At 39.3% G+C, this 12552-nt stretch overlaps 1 protein-coding gene across 1 annotated transcript in view; it reads right to left on the bottom strand.

Annotated features, from left to right (window-relative positions):
- Positions 1–12552, bottom strand: part of PIBF1 (progesterone immunomodulatory binding factor 1) — a 159390-nt gene that overhangs the window by 85868 nt on the left and 60970 nt on the right. The window contains exon 10 of the mRNA XM_080916617.1: positions 11481–11579. Within this exon, the coding sequence (XP_080772743.1) occupies positions 11481–11579 (99 nt within the window). The remainder of the gene's footprint in view (positions 1–11480; positions 11580–12552) is intronic.

Here is a 12552-nt window from a genome sequence, read left to right as displayed (position 1 = left end):
GATCCCAGCACCATGTAAAAACCAAGTGTGACAGGACACCTAGAACTCTCCCACTCGGTAGGTGAGGAGACAGGCAAATCCTGGGGGTATGCTAGCTAGCTAGTCTCGCTGAAATGCTCAACTTCAAATGCAGCGAGACCTGTCTCAAAACTTAGGTAATAAAGACAACTCAAGACTACTACTGGTTTCTGCATGAGCACACATATATCCAAACTGCACACATATGTACTCATACATTACTGGGGTTATCCGGAATGCTAAAAGTGAATCTCAAAACTGGTTATAAAAAGACTTATGGTACTTACTTTATTGAAAGTAAGTTTGTTAATGTATAGAAGTGGGAAAAAGAACAGTGAAAACAAGATGTAGCACACTTGACTTAAGCTACAGACTGGCTGAAAATCAAACAAGTCTAAACAGGCTGAACTACTACCAATCTAAATTTATCTATTTACTAATCAAGCTTCTCTGGAAATTTATATTTACTACTCTAATCTAAAATGTTATCTTCCATGTATCAAACAGACGTATTTATTTTCTCCTCATTTGCTTATTTGTTTGAAGGCAGGATTTCATTAGGTTGGCTTTGAATTCTGCACTACGGACTGGCCTTGAATCCCAGACCCCATTTCCACTTAATTGTTAGGATTACAGCTGTGCCCCACCAGGCTTTAATCTTGACACAATGTTCGGATTGAAGCTTATTCTCCAGGACATCTTATCTAATATTTCAAAAAGAAGTAAAAATAGTTCATTGGGACTTAATGAAGGGTGGAGGTTGGACAGATGGCTCAGTGGCTGGGAGCATGTCCTTGAAGAGGACCTGATTTTGAACCCTAGTACACCAATCAGGCAGCTCACAATTACTGTGACTCCAACTCCAAAGGACCCAACATCTCCAGCCTCCATGGGCAACAACATGTCCATATCCATACACACACATCCACACATACACACATGCACACATCCACACATCCACACATGCACACATCCACACATACACACATGCACACATCCACACATACACACATGCACACACATCCACACATGCACACATCCACACATCCACACATGCACACATACACACATACACACATCCACACACCCACACATCCACACATGCACACATACACACATCCACACATGCACACATCCACACACACACACATCCACACACACACACACATCCACACACCCACACATCCACACATGCACACATACACACATCCACACATGCACACATCCACACACACACACATCCACACATCCACACATGCACACATACACACATCCACACATGCACACATCCACACATACACACATCCACACATCCACACATGCACACATGCACACATCCACACACACACACATCCACACATGCACACATCCACATATGCACATCCACACATGCACACATCCACACATGCACACATCCACATATGCACATCCACACATGCACACATCCACACATGCACACATACACACATACACACATGCACACATACACACATACACACATGCACACATACACACATACACACATCCACACATGCACACATCCACACATGCACACATCCACATATGCACATCCACACATGCACACATGCACACATCCACACACACAAACATCCACACATCCACACATGCACACATACACATATCCACACATGCACACATCCACACATGCACACATACACACATACACACATACACACATGCACACATACAGACATCCACACATGCACACATGATTAAAAATAATAAAATCTTTTAAAAAGGTCTTTAGAATTGATTCTTTAACATTTGAGATTAGGACTGGTACTTGTTTTGATACAAATGTCTGAGGAAGATAATCAAAATCTTCTCAAAATTGGTAAGGTCCAGTGTTTCCAAGCTTCATATGTGAGGAGCCAGAACAAGAGGAGAATTAGGAGAACACTGAAAGGAATGGACTCTCACCCTTCCTACAGAAGTATTCATTCACTCAGCTCAATGGATGATAGGCAAAGGAATGTCTTCTGAAACACAGAAAGAAAAAAAAAAACCCTAAATATAGAAAGCCTTCAAGAGCAAAACAGTGGTTGTTTATGCCTTTAGTTCCAGCACTTGGGAGCTAGAGACAGGTAGAACTTTAAGTTCAATGTCAGCTTGGTCTACAGAGTGACAGTTCTGGGACAGTTAGGGCTACATGGAGAAATTCTGTCTTGAAAACAACACAAATGCCTCCAGGACTATTAAGTATTTCTGAATGGAAATCATGATATGATAGACTATCATTAGATTCAGTCTTAGTAAAAGAAAGAGCATCTATTTACCTAGCAGATAAATGGCAAGACATGTGCACGAGGGGAAAGGTCGTTCCTCGAAAACACTTGTCAAGTGGAACAGCAAGCACTGTGAAGGCAGAGCATGTGCTATTATGGAAGATATGGGAGAGTCAAAAGAAGCAAGAGACTGGAAGGATCAGTCCTTGGATGGCTGCAAAAGCTAAGCAGTTAGATGTCAATGAACAGCACAGTTAGAAATCTGTTATCTGTGAAGAGTGATAAGACTAGAGAGACCCAGACTAAAAGCAGACATGGTTCAAAGAGATAATTCATTTGGCAAAAGGAAAACAGAGGCTGAACAGGGCTATTTGGGATTAAGAGGTGGGACACAATTAGACACATTTAAACTTAGAATTTATATGGCACGGTTGCTATGCTCAAGTGTCAGAGAGGGCCTGTCTTTTACTATCCAATCATGGTAGCCCTCCTTGCCACTACCACAATTTCTTATTACACAGTTTAACTGGAATAATGACCAAACTTAACGATTATAGCCAGGGAATTATATCATTGATTATTTTATAACCTTAAACCAGCTCTTAGCAATGGTGATCTTGCTAATGTACCCCTAAGTATACAATACTGTAGCATAGCACCTACTTGAGAGAAAGCACAGTATTAGGTGTCAATAAAGACTTGCCATTTTAACCAGTGGTATGAAAGGCGAGCATGGGAAATAGCAGTTGTGAATTACCAGTTGTGTTCTTCAAGTGCTTGCACAAAGTTCCAGATATGCATCCAGATAAAGATGTTTATTGTGCAGCTAAGTCAGTTATGAGACACAAGGCATCACAGCCATTGATGATTGTAACTTACAGCATTAAAGGTGAGTAGAAGAATCCAATAGAATATCCTTAATTCCTTTAGAGTACCTATAACATTAAATGACACCTATACACTAGAGGAAATAGCTGTAATATTAAATGAAAAGAAACCAAAAGAAACCAGGAAAGCAAAATGGGGAAGGTAAAAAATCAAGATGAAGCAGAATTCGAGATTAAAGAAGGCTGAGGAAGGAGGAAGTAACTACAAGTTTCTGGGCTGCAGCCTATACCATACACACAGTAATATGAGGTATGTTACTGACTTATCTGGTAAGGGCACTGAGCATCATGCCTGGAACCTACATGGAGGAAGAAAAGAACAATTTTACAAGCTATCTTCTGATCTATGTGTGATTAAACAATTTTTTAATGGTACTATAAAAGAACATTTTTTGGATAATAGATAAAAACATGGTAAAAGCATTGCTGCAAGCACATTTTATCAAATGTTCTTGTATTAAAATGTTTTTGCAGTTCTGTAAGAACATTTCTTAAGAAATACACCCTGAAGAGATAAACACATTTGATACAGCCTATTGTGAAATGACTCTAATAATGCAAGGGCCCATGAATTCGTGTTTACAGATAGGCTTTGGGGATGGAAGGGAAGACTTGGAAAATGAGAATGAGAGTGCAGCAAAGTCTGAGAAATGTCTATAACTTCCCGGAAAGCTGAGATTGCCAGAAACACAGCACTAAAAACCACAGGCCAAAACAAAATGGTAGGGCACAGGCCTCACTCATTCATGTTTTTTTTTTTTTTTTTTTTTTTTTTTTTTTTAAATTGGAATAGGTGCAATGTAGCCCAGGCTGTTCTTATACCTGATAGCTGAGGATGGCCTTGAATGTCTCTTCTTGTTTGCACTGTCCTTAGTGCTGAGATGACAGGCATGATCCACCACATTTGGGGCTCTGGATTAAACCTGTAGCGTCTTGAGTGTGGGTACAAGGTGCTTTACCAAGAGAACTACATCCCTAGCCCACAGGCCTTATTTTAAAGACTTGAACAAGGATGACAACAGAGATGCTAACAGAGGGAAATTGCAAGGTGCCCTAACCTTAAACAAAAGACTGTAGGCAACTACTGAAAGTTGAGAGTGGGCGACTGTGCCATCTCCAGGAATCAGTCCCCTAAGTGGCTATCAGTTTTAAAATCCCCTAAGTGTGATCAGTTTTAAAATACATACATACAAGAAACACTAGATAGACTGAACAGGTTGTCTTTATGTATTTATGCATTTACCCATCTAACAACAGCAAAGAAAACAGAGATGTGCGTTTGAGAGAAAGCAAGGGGGGAGGGAATAGGAGAGGCTGAAGGGAGGAAAGAGGATAATTATGTAATTGTATATTAATTTCAAAATGTTAAAAAGTTAACAGAATTTAGCAAAATTCATTGCTCATTTTAGGGAATTCTCAACACCCTGATATCATAAAGGATTATCCTTAATCTGGTGAGCAGTTCTTATTATAACCATATGTATTCGTAAAAGGGTGAAAGTTTTTGTAATATACTCATAGACCCTGTTCCAGAATTAGAAACAAGAGCAAGAAAATCTTCTCTTACAGTCATATACTCAATATATGTGTGTGTGTGTGTGTGTGTGTGTGTGTGTGTGTGTATTTATATATGCAGAAATGCATTCTCTGAGAGTGACAGTCATTTGGTTAATGTGAAATGCTATGGAAACATTTTCTACAACAGTTTACGTAACAAAAGTTGAGGTAACTGTAATTTCTATTTGTGCATAAGTATGTGTTGTCCTACAGAAGTTTAGGTTAGTGACAATGATAACTATTACCAATTCTGATACAATGCTATATAGATCATGTCAATGTCCTGTAGGAAAAAAGACTAAAAGAAAGGGTATCAAACTGCTGTGAGCATGTGTAGTTTTTTATTTGTGAGGCAAAAAACTATTCAAGATGTTCTTTTTAGATGTGGATGTGGGGAGGTGAATTATAAGCAGTACTGTTTCTTTATGAAACAGTACAGGTACAGGCACCTGTGAGGGCTGGAGGATTCCCAGGGTCACTCTTGAGACTCTTGCCTCATAAAGAAGAAAGAACAAATGGGGGAGGGCATAAGAACAGACTTCACAGCCTGTACTCTGAATATAGGAGTTCTTATCAGCTCTGGCCACAGCCTTATGTTCACGCTGAAAAGGAACAGGTATTCTTCATCAGGACATGATGTTTCTTAATTCGTTCATGTTCATATTACCACTGACTCTAAAGTCTTTACTGGGATGAAATTGAATCACGTGTGCTAACTTATAAAGTACTGAATCCAGACTGAGACCTGAGTTTATCTAAATAAATATATGTCAAATAGATTAGCAGCTTAAGAGCCTAGAGGAAATTTTAGAAAAGAGTAGGGGTTGGTCTCTTAAATATGAACACTATTTCAATATCAATATGGCAGACCTAAAGAAAAAGAAAAAGACTGTAAGAAATAAGAGAATCACGTAACAAAAATAAATCTTATAAACTTCCAGAAACTGATGAAAGTGACTCAGCAATGAAAAACTTCAAAGAATAAACTAAAAATTCAGGCAGTAATGTGATACAGGTATCTGATCACACTGTGAAGCCTAGGATTGTGTTATTTACTGGAAAAACCAATTTCTAGTAGTGGTGAGGCTAAAACCCTTAGTATACACCTTTAATCCCAAACAATGAGGGTAAAGTTAGTCTGTAGAAGGAAACAACCATGTTTGAAAGTAATGTCTAACTGAGTGGCAGACAAAGTGACAAATCAGAGAAAGACTTGGCAGAATAGGTTATGTCCTACTCTCACAAGGAGAGGAAAGGGAATCTACTTAAGGGGCAGTGCAGAAAGACAGGAAGCTACTTAAGGGGCAGGTTTACTGACCAGTTATATAGAGACAGTGAGAGACTAGATCTTTGGGTTCAGACTCCACCGTAGAGAACCTGACCTAAGGTTAAACTTAAGTTAACTAACAGGTTTGTACCTAACACCAGTTTCCAGGCTACCCCTCAACAAGACCTGCCTCTAACACCAGTTTCCAGGTTATTTCCCAACAAATCTACACCTCCAGGTTACAAGCCTGCCCTGACACTTCACCTTCTAACAGCTATCAATTAGGAGGAAAACAGAAGTTACGTTTATGGCTCCCAGCACTAACTAGCCAATTATGTTAAAGACCATAATGGCCCCCCAATCAGATGTGTACTAAGCTAGATACCCCCTTCTTGCCTCTATAAAAACTTGTCTAAAACTAGGCTCAGGGCTCCACCTTTCTTCTCTGTCAGGGTTGGCAGGGAGTTTAAGCTCCAGAGATCCAACTGCAATTAAATCAAAGTTGGCTTGGTGACGGTCTTTTTTGGGGCTCATGAATGTTTCCTGGCACAACAGGTGAATACTGAACAAGCCAGAAAATAAGACAGAAGCTTAAAACAGTTTACAAGAATTAGTTTGGGGCCAAGCAGAGCAAAAGTCAGAGGCCGAGAGAGAAGCCAGATTGAATCAGTCAGCTTGGAGAGGAATTATTCGCCATAATAGCTGAGTTGAACCAGGTAGCCTGAGTTCAGAAAGATCTAGAAAGAGTGAGCTTATTCAGCAACAAGTTTCAGAAGCTGAAAACATTCTAGGCCTAGTTAAGATTGTGTGGAAACTAGAGGCTTCTAGGACTAGGCCTAGGTTAGTAGACTGAGGCAGTAAGCCTCCAAGAGGACAATTACATACATGAAAATAAAAGACGTTAGCACTAATGATTTCATTTACCGAAGTGTTAATGTATATTTAACAAAGTGTTAGTGTATCTTGTGTCTTTAAGGAAGAGACAGATAAGTAATTTGTGCATTTAAAACAAATCATGTGAATTACTTTGTAAATCACAAGAATTATAAATAATATAAATAAAAAAAATCCATTTTACACAAAACAAAGTTTGGATATATTCCCACCTTTATTTTGTAGGCTCCATAGGTTTCATTCCACTAAATTCATCTGTAAGCCCACAGACATTTCCTTGCTGAAATGTAGCACAGATGAAAAGACAGTCTACAGCACACAGGAGAGGGAAAGGTGACTGAGAGCAGACCTAACATCTTCCTCTTGTGAAACTTAGGGCTTGTTTCCAGAACAACTGTCCAATGTGTTTTGCTCAGGCTTCTTTTGGGGAGATGGGGAAGATAATTTTGTAATTATATTTACATACAGAAAACGTAGTAGCATACATTTAACCCAGTTGAGTGGCGGTGCTTTAGCCTTTGCCTTTTCCAGACTTAGAACCCAGGACATTGGCTCCCCAGTGGCAGTGGATCTTGTATCTGTCATTATAATTAATTGATCCTAATAGCTTCCACCAGTTTAGCAAGAACACCCTTATCTTCCGAGTTACCGTGTGTGCAGGCAACAGTGGTACATGTTTTCCTATGGACCAGGAGCCCCAGCCTGGCCTTTCCCTTGTTGATACAGTAGGGGACCACTATCTTTCCACACAGGGCAGGCAGGAAAACCACCAGCTGAGTCTTCTTGTTCTCTACCAAGGTGGTGACTGGATTGATTTCTTCTTGGAGGACAGGTGGTCTTTTGGGACATCCCCTTTGCCTGCAGCTTTCTTCTCAGCATGGCCCGGTAGCCTTTGCTTCTGCTTTGTCTCTGGCCTGTATTTGTGGGCAAGCTTAAACAGCTGAGTAGCTGTCTGCCTGTCCAGGGCCTGGGTGAACTGGTTAACTACAGCAGGTACTTTGAACTGCTTATAGAGGATGGCTCTTTGCCACTGAAGCCTGATGTAGCGGGGCCGTTTGAAGAAGCATGTGAGATCTCTTTTGAGCTGGATGTCCTATACAATGCTGAAGTTCTTGGGCCTTTTCTCAAACAAAGGACTGACCACCTCTTTGGCCTCCTGTTGTTTGATGATGGTGGAGGCCAGGGCCACCTTCTTCCCCTCAGCCTTCTTTCCTTTGGATATCTTTCTTGGTTGGAAGAGAAAGACTTTGCTCCTTTTTTGAAACAGGTACTGCATGTGGTCCCAGGTAGGTCTCAAACTCACAATCCTGCCTCTGTCCTCCATGTGTTAGTATTGCATACATGCCTAGCTATACTAACTAGTTAAACTTTTAAACTAGTTCAGTAAAGTATAAATGCTATTCTGATCACCAACCTGCCTGTATACTCTATCTTATACTAGTAAAAATGGTGTCAAGAATTCTACCATTAACAGAGAAGTTGTGGGGGTGGGGCTGAGAACACTCCAAATGAATAGTTCTTTGAAAATACCTTTAAGTAAAAAGTATTTTTAAACTAGATGCTCAAAACATAAAATCTGCATCCCACCCATTTTAATTTTCTTAGACAGTGTCTTTTGTCCCTTAGGTGGGCTGTTTGTCAAACTTGTTATGTAGCTGAGGACAGTCTTGAACTCTTGATCCTTTTGCCTCTGCCTTGTAAGTGCTAAGACTGCAAGGTACGCCACCATGTCCATACAGAAAATATTTTTAGAACAAGATAAACTACAGCTGAAATATCAGTTAAATTTGAATTTACACTTGCATTATAGCTTCGAATCCAGGCTTTTAATGAAGAATCCCCAAACTGTAAGGAGAATTCATTTTTCTAGTACTCATATTGACTGAGTTGCAGAATTTCTTTCTGGTGTCCACAGAGATTTAAAGAAACAGAATGTGAGCTTTAATGCTCTGTTCATGCTCCTGACTCTTGGGTAGTTGTTACTTATAGTTAGAGACTTTATTGTGCTAGAAATTGGGACATACATATGGTTTTTATATACCTAGGAAACGTCCTTTATAAAAAGTTAAAAGTCTTTGGGTAGAAAGCCTTTGATATTTATATTTAAAAATGCCACACCGCTTCCTTATGCTGTAGTTGTGTGTCTCTCTCTCTCTCTGTGTAAGTGTGTGTGTGTGTATTATTTTATCATAAAATGAGGCATTTGATAAAGTCTCACCTAAAAGGAAATGATGACACTAATTAAACATGACTGGAAAATTGTGTATCTACATGTCAGATGCTTGACTTAAACAAGATTCAGGAAAGTCACATCCAATGTAAAGATTAAAACACATTTGTTTGTTCTTATTTGGATAGAAAGAAAACCAGAATTATATATTTAGACATTAAAAGCCAACCTCTGAAGAATGAGAGATATATTTTACCTTTGTATTTTACTACATATAATACATACATTCCCAAAATAGCTAGGAGTATATCTTATTGGTGAAGTGCCCATTTCTTAAACATAAAGTCCTGGGTTTAGTGCCCTAGGATTACAAAATGAAAAAAGTATGCCAAAGTATCTTAGGTCAGGCATCTAAGAATCTTCACTAAAAACTTTCAGTTAATTGAGTACACACATACACATATAGATGAAGCCCAAGGCCTTACGCTACACAGAAACTTAACCACGGAGGTTCCTTCCCAACTCAAAGGCCAGATGACACAGTCATAGATGACAGCATCCTTGTCAGCTGATATTCCTAACTTTTAGGTTGTTTCTCTAAAGAACAAGTGAAGGTGTTGATCCTTAAAATGATACTGTGAAAATGGGTGAGTAAGTCACTGCTTTTATGTGGTAATTTAACCAATGCATCATTCTCAGAAGCAATTGTCACAGGTAACATACAGATGGAGAGAGGAGGGAGGGACTTCATGTATGGATATTAAGTACTTAATAAGAAAACCATAGTACACTTAACATTTCAAAGCAGTGACCTTCACATCCCAGAAGCCTTAGTCCTCACGCATTCATTCTGCCTGAAAGCCTGGCCAGCTCATCTCAACATCTTACTGATGAGCATTCTGAAGAGCCACAGGTAAGTGTTTCTTCACTCCTATTCACAGCACTTACCCAGCAGTCTCCAATTAGGTGCTTCAGGCTCTGTCAGGAATAAAAACCAGCTTTCACATGTCCTTCATTCAATCTGAGGACAGTTTGAATTTAGCACTAAAAGGTATCTTTCAATTCTCCCAGTTTGGGTCATTCTCTTCTGAAGGTTTTCTCATTTAAAGTTCTAGTGCTGAAATCCTAGCAGGGGTCTGAAGGAAAAAGCACCATAGAGCGCGTTCTCTATCTCACACCACTGGCTCCAGACTGAACCTACCGCAGCCATTTTCTTACGTCACTTTTAAGCCTATAACTCAAGTTTAGCACTTGAACTCTCTAGACCCCAGCCCATGTTCTTAAATACAGTCCTATTAAAATTCATTCAGCTTTTCAAACAATCAACTCATCACAAAATCTACTAGATCCCAATTCTGTGTTTCAATTTCTATTCTCCTCTGCCTTATATCAGTATTTTTGGCATTGGTTGTTGTTGTTGTTTGTGGCCTTGTTTTTCCTAAGGCTGTGGATCCAAACACGGGGCTTCTCAAATGCTCTTCCACTAAACTAATTCCAAGGCCCAAATTTTAGCAGCATACATCGATTAAATATTACAACTAAGGAGCCAGGCATAATGGCAAGTGCCTCTAGTCTCAGCTACTTGGGAGGCTGAGGCAGGAAGATTATTTAAGTCTAAGACTTTGAGGCCAGTCTGGGTAAAAGTGAGAGCTAAACTTAAAAAAAAAAAAAGACAATTGTGAATTAATCTGTAGGGTTTTATTTATCAATAAAGTAAAACACTGAGTTTAATTTCAAAGGCTTGTCACTATGTGAAAGGCATATGTGAACTTTCTATACTATTTCATCCAGGCTCACTGCTTTGCAGTGAGTTTCACAGAATGTTTTAAATGAAAATGTTACATCTATGACTGGCAATTCCACTCCTATGTGTCTACCAGAGAGAAAAACATAAACCTACACATACACACAACTAGAGTAAGAATATTCACAGCAGGCTTAGAAGACAACCCCAATTTTTACCAACAGGGGAATATGTTGACACAGAATAATCAGGGGTGCTCTATACCATAATGGATATAGCACATACTGAATCAAGGAAGCAGATCTATGAGTGAATAGTGCACAATTCTACTGATGGTTGTTTGGTCTAAGAAGAATGAGGCTGATGACAGTAAAAGAAATCAGAAGGCTGCCATCTCTTGAGGGTAGTGGATAAGATGGACTGAAATGGTATAAGGAACTCTTGGGAATGACTTCCCTAAGAAAACATATGCCTGTAAATTATATTATAACTGAAATGAAAGCCATAGTTCTATAACACACACACACATACACACATACACACACACACACACACACACACACACACACACACACCCTACATACTGTTTTTTTTTTTTTTTTTTTTTTTTATAGGCATGCTCCATTATAGCTGGCATTAAGGAAGACAGAACAAGAAGAGTCACTGAGGAATCTCAGCTTCTCCTTTCCATTCTTACCTGTCTAGGAGCTGCTCATGCTTTTCTAGAGCATCTTTTTCTGCTGTCACTGCTCGGTCCTTTTCAGCGAGAGCATTATCCCTTGCTTCACGGAGATTTCTAAAATGCAAACATGCATCTCAGTTGTTTTAAATGCATATACATCTATCTTTCAAAGATTCTCAAACTTACTTAGGGCTTAGTAGAGATTGGTGATGTTTGGAGAATGTTCTCACAGCACACAGCAATATAGGTACAGTCTACTTATAAGCAGAGCTGGGCTAGATATTAGATTGTAGTTACTTTTAATTACTTATAAGGACTGCCAGTTGGAATCATAACTGCCCCCACACAATATTTTGTTCATAGCTCCTTTCCTCATAGGTTGAGGGGTAAGTAAAGCAGAGTGAACATATTTATCTCATTTACTCTTACCATAAGCCAATAAGGTTGGTGTAATATCCACAAGAAAACTGAGATTGATGGCAGTTAATAAATGCTTTATGAAATACTTTAAGTAAAAGATACATGGGCAGAAATCATAGATGAGAATGAAGTCTGAAATACTGGCAAAGAACAGCTGAAACATTGGGTTTTAGAGTCTCAGCTGTGCAAGAAAATCAGTTAATACAGAAAGGCTGATGAATTAGAAGTACAAGGAAGAAAGGACAGAGGGCCTGAAGTTATGCATATAGTAGATGAGAGACTACCATGGAGAACAGTGCTTTGGGACCAGAGTGGCATGCTTCCATTCAAGTACTAACCCATCCTAACCCTGCTCAGCTTCTGAAACCATGTGAGATGGGGAATGGTCTGGGCGTGGCAGATTTTTAGTAGGTTTTATGTCAGTATGTCTCCAAGAATGGCTCCATGGAGTACAGATGAGATGGTTAATATTCATGATTGGCTCAAGGAATATGAGTCTGCAATGTTACATATGTCATCCACTTATGATGACAGCAGGAATCATAACTGTTGACAAGGTTGCAGCTAAGCGTATCTCAGTGGGAGAACAGGGAGTACTTAGGGTATACTACAGTCAGGTATGAGCTTCTTATATCCAATTCTCTTTATGCATCAATACAGATGAAAC

Source organism: Micromys minutus (assembly GCF_963924665.1).
Source record: "Micromys minutus genome assembly, chromosome: 5".
Lineage (NCBI taxonomy): Eukaryota > Metazoa > Chordata > Mammalia > Rodentia > Muridae > Micromys > Micromys minutus.
This window is presented reverse-complemented; position numbering and strand designations above follow the sequence as displayed.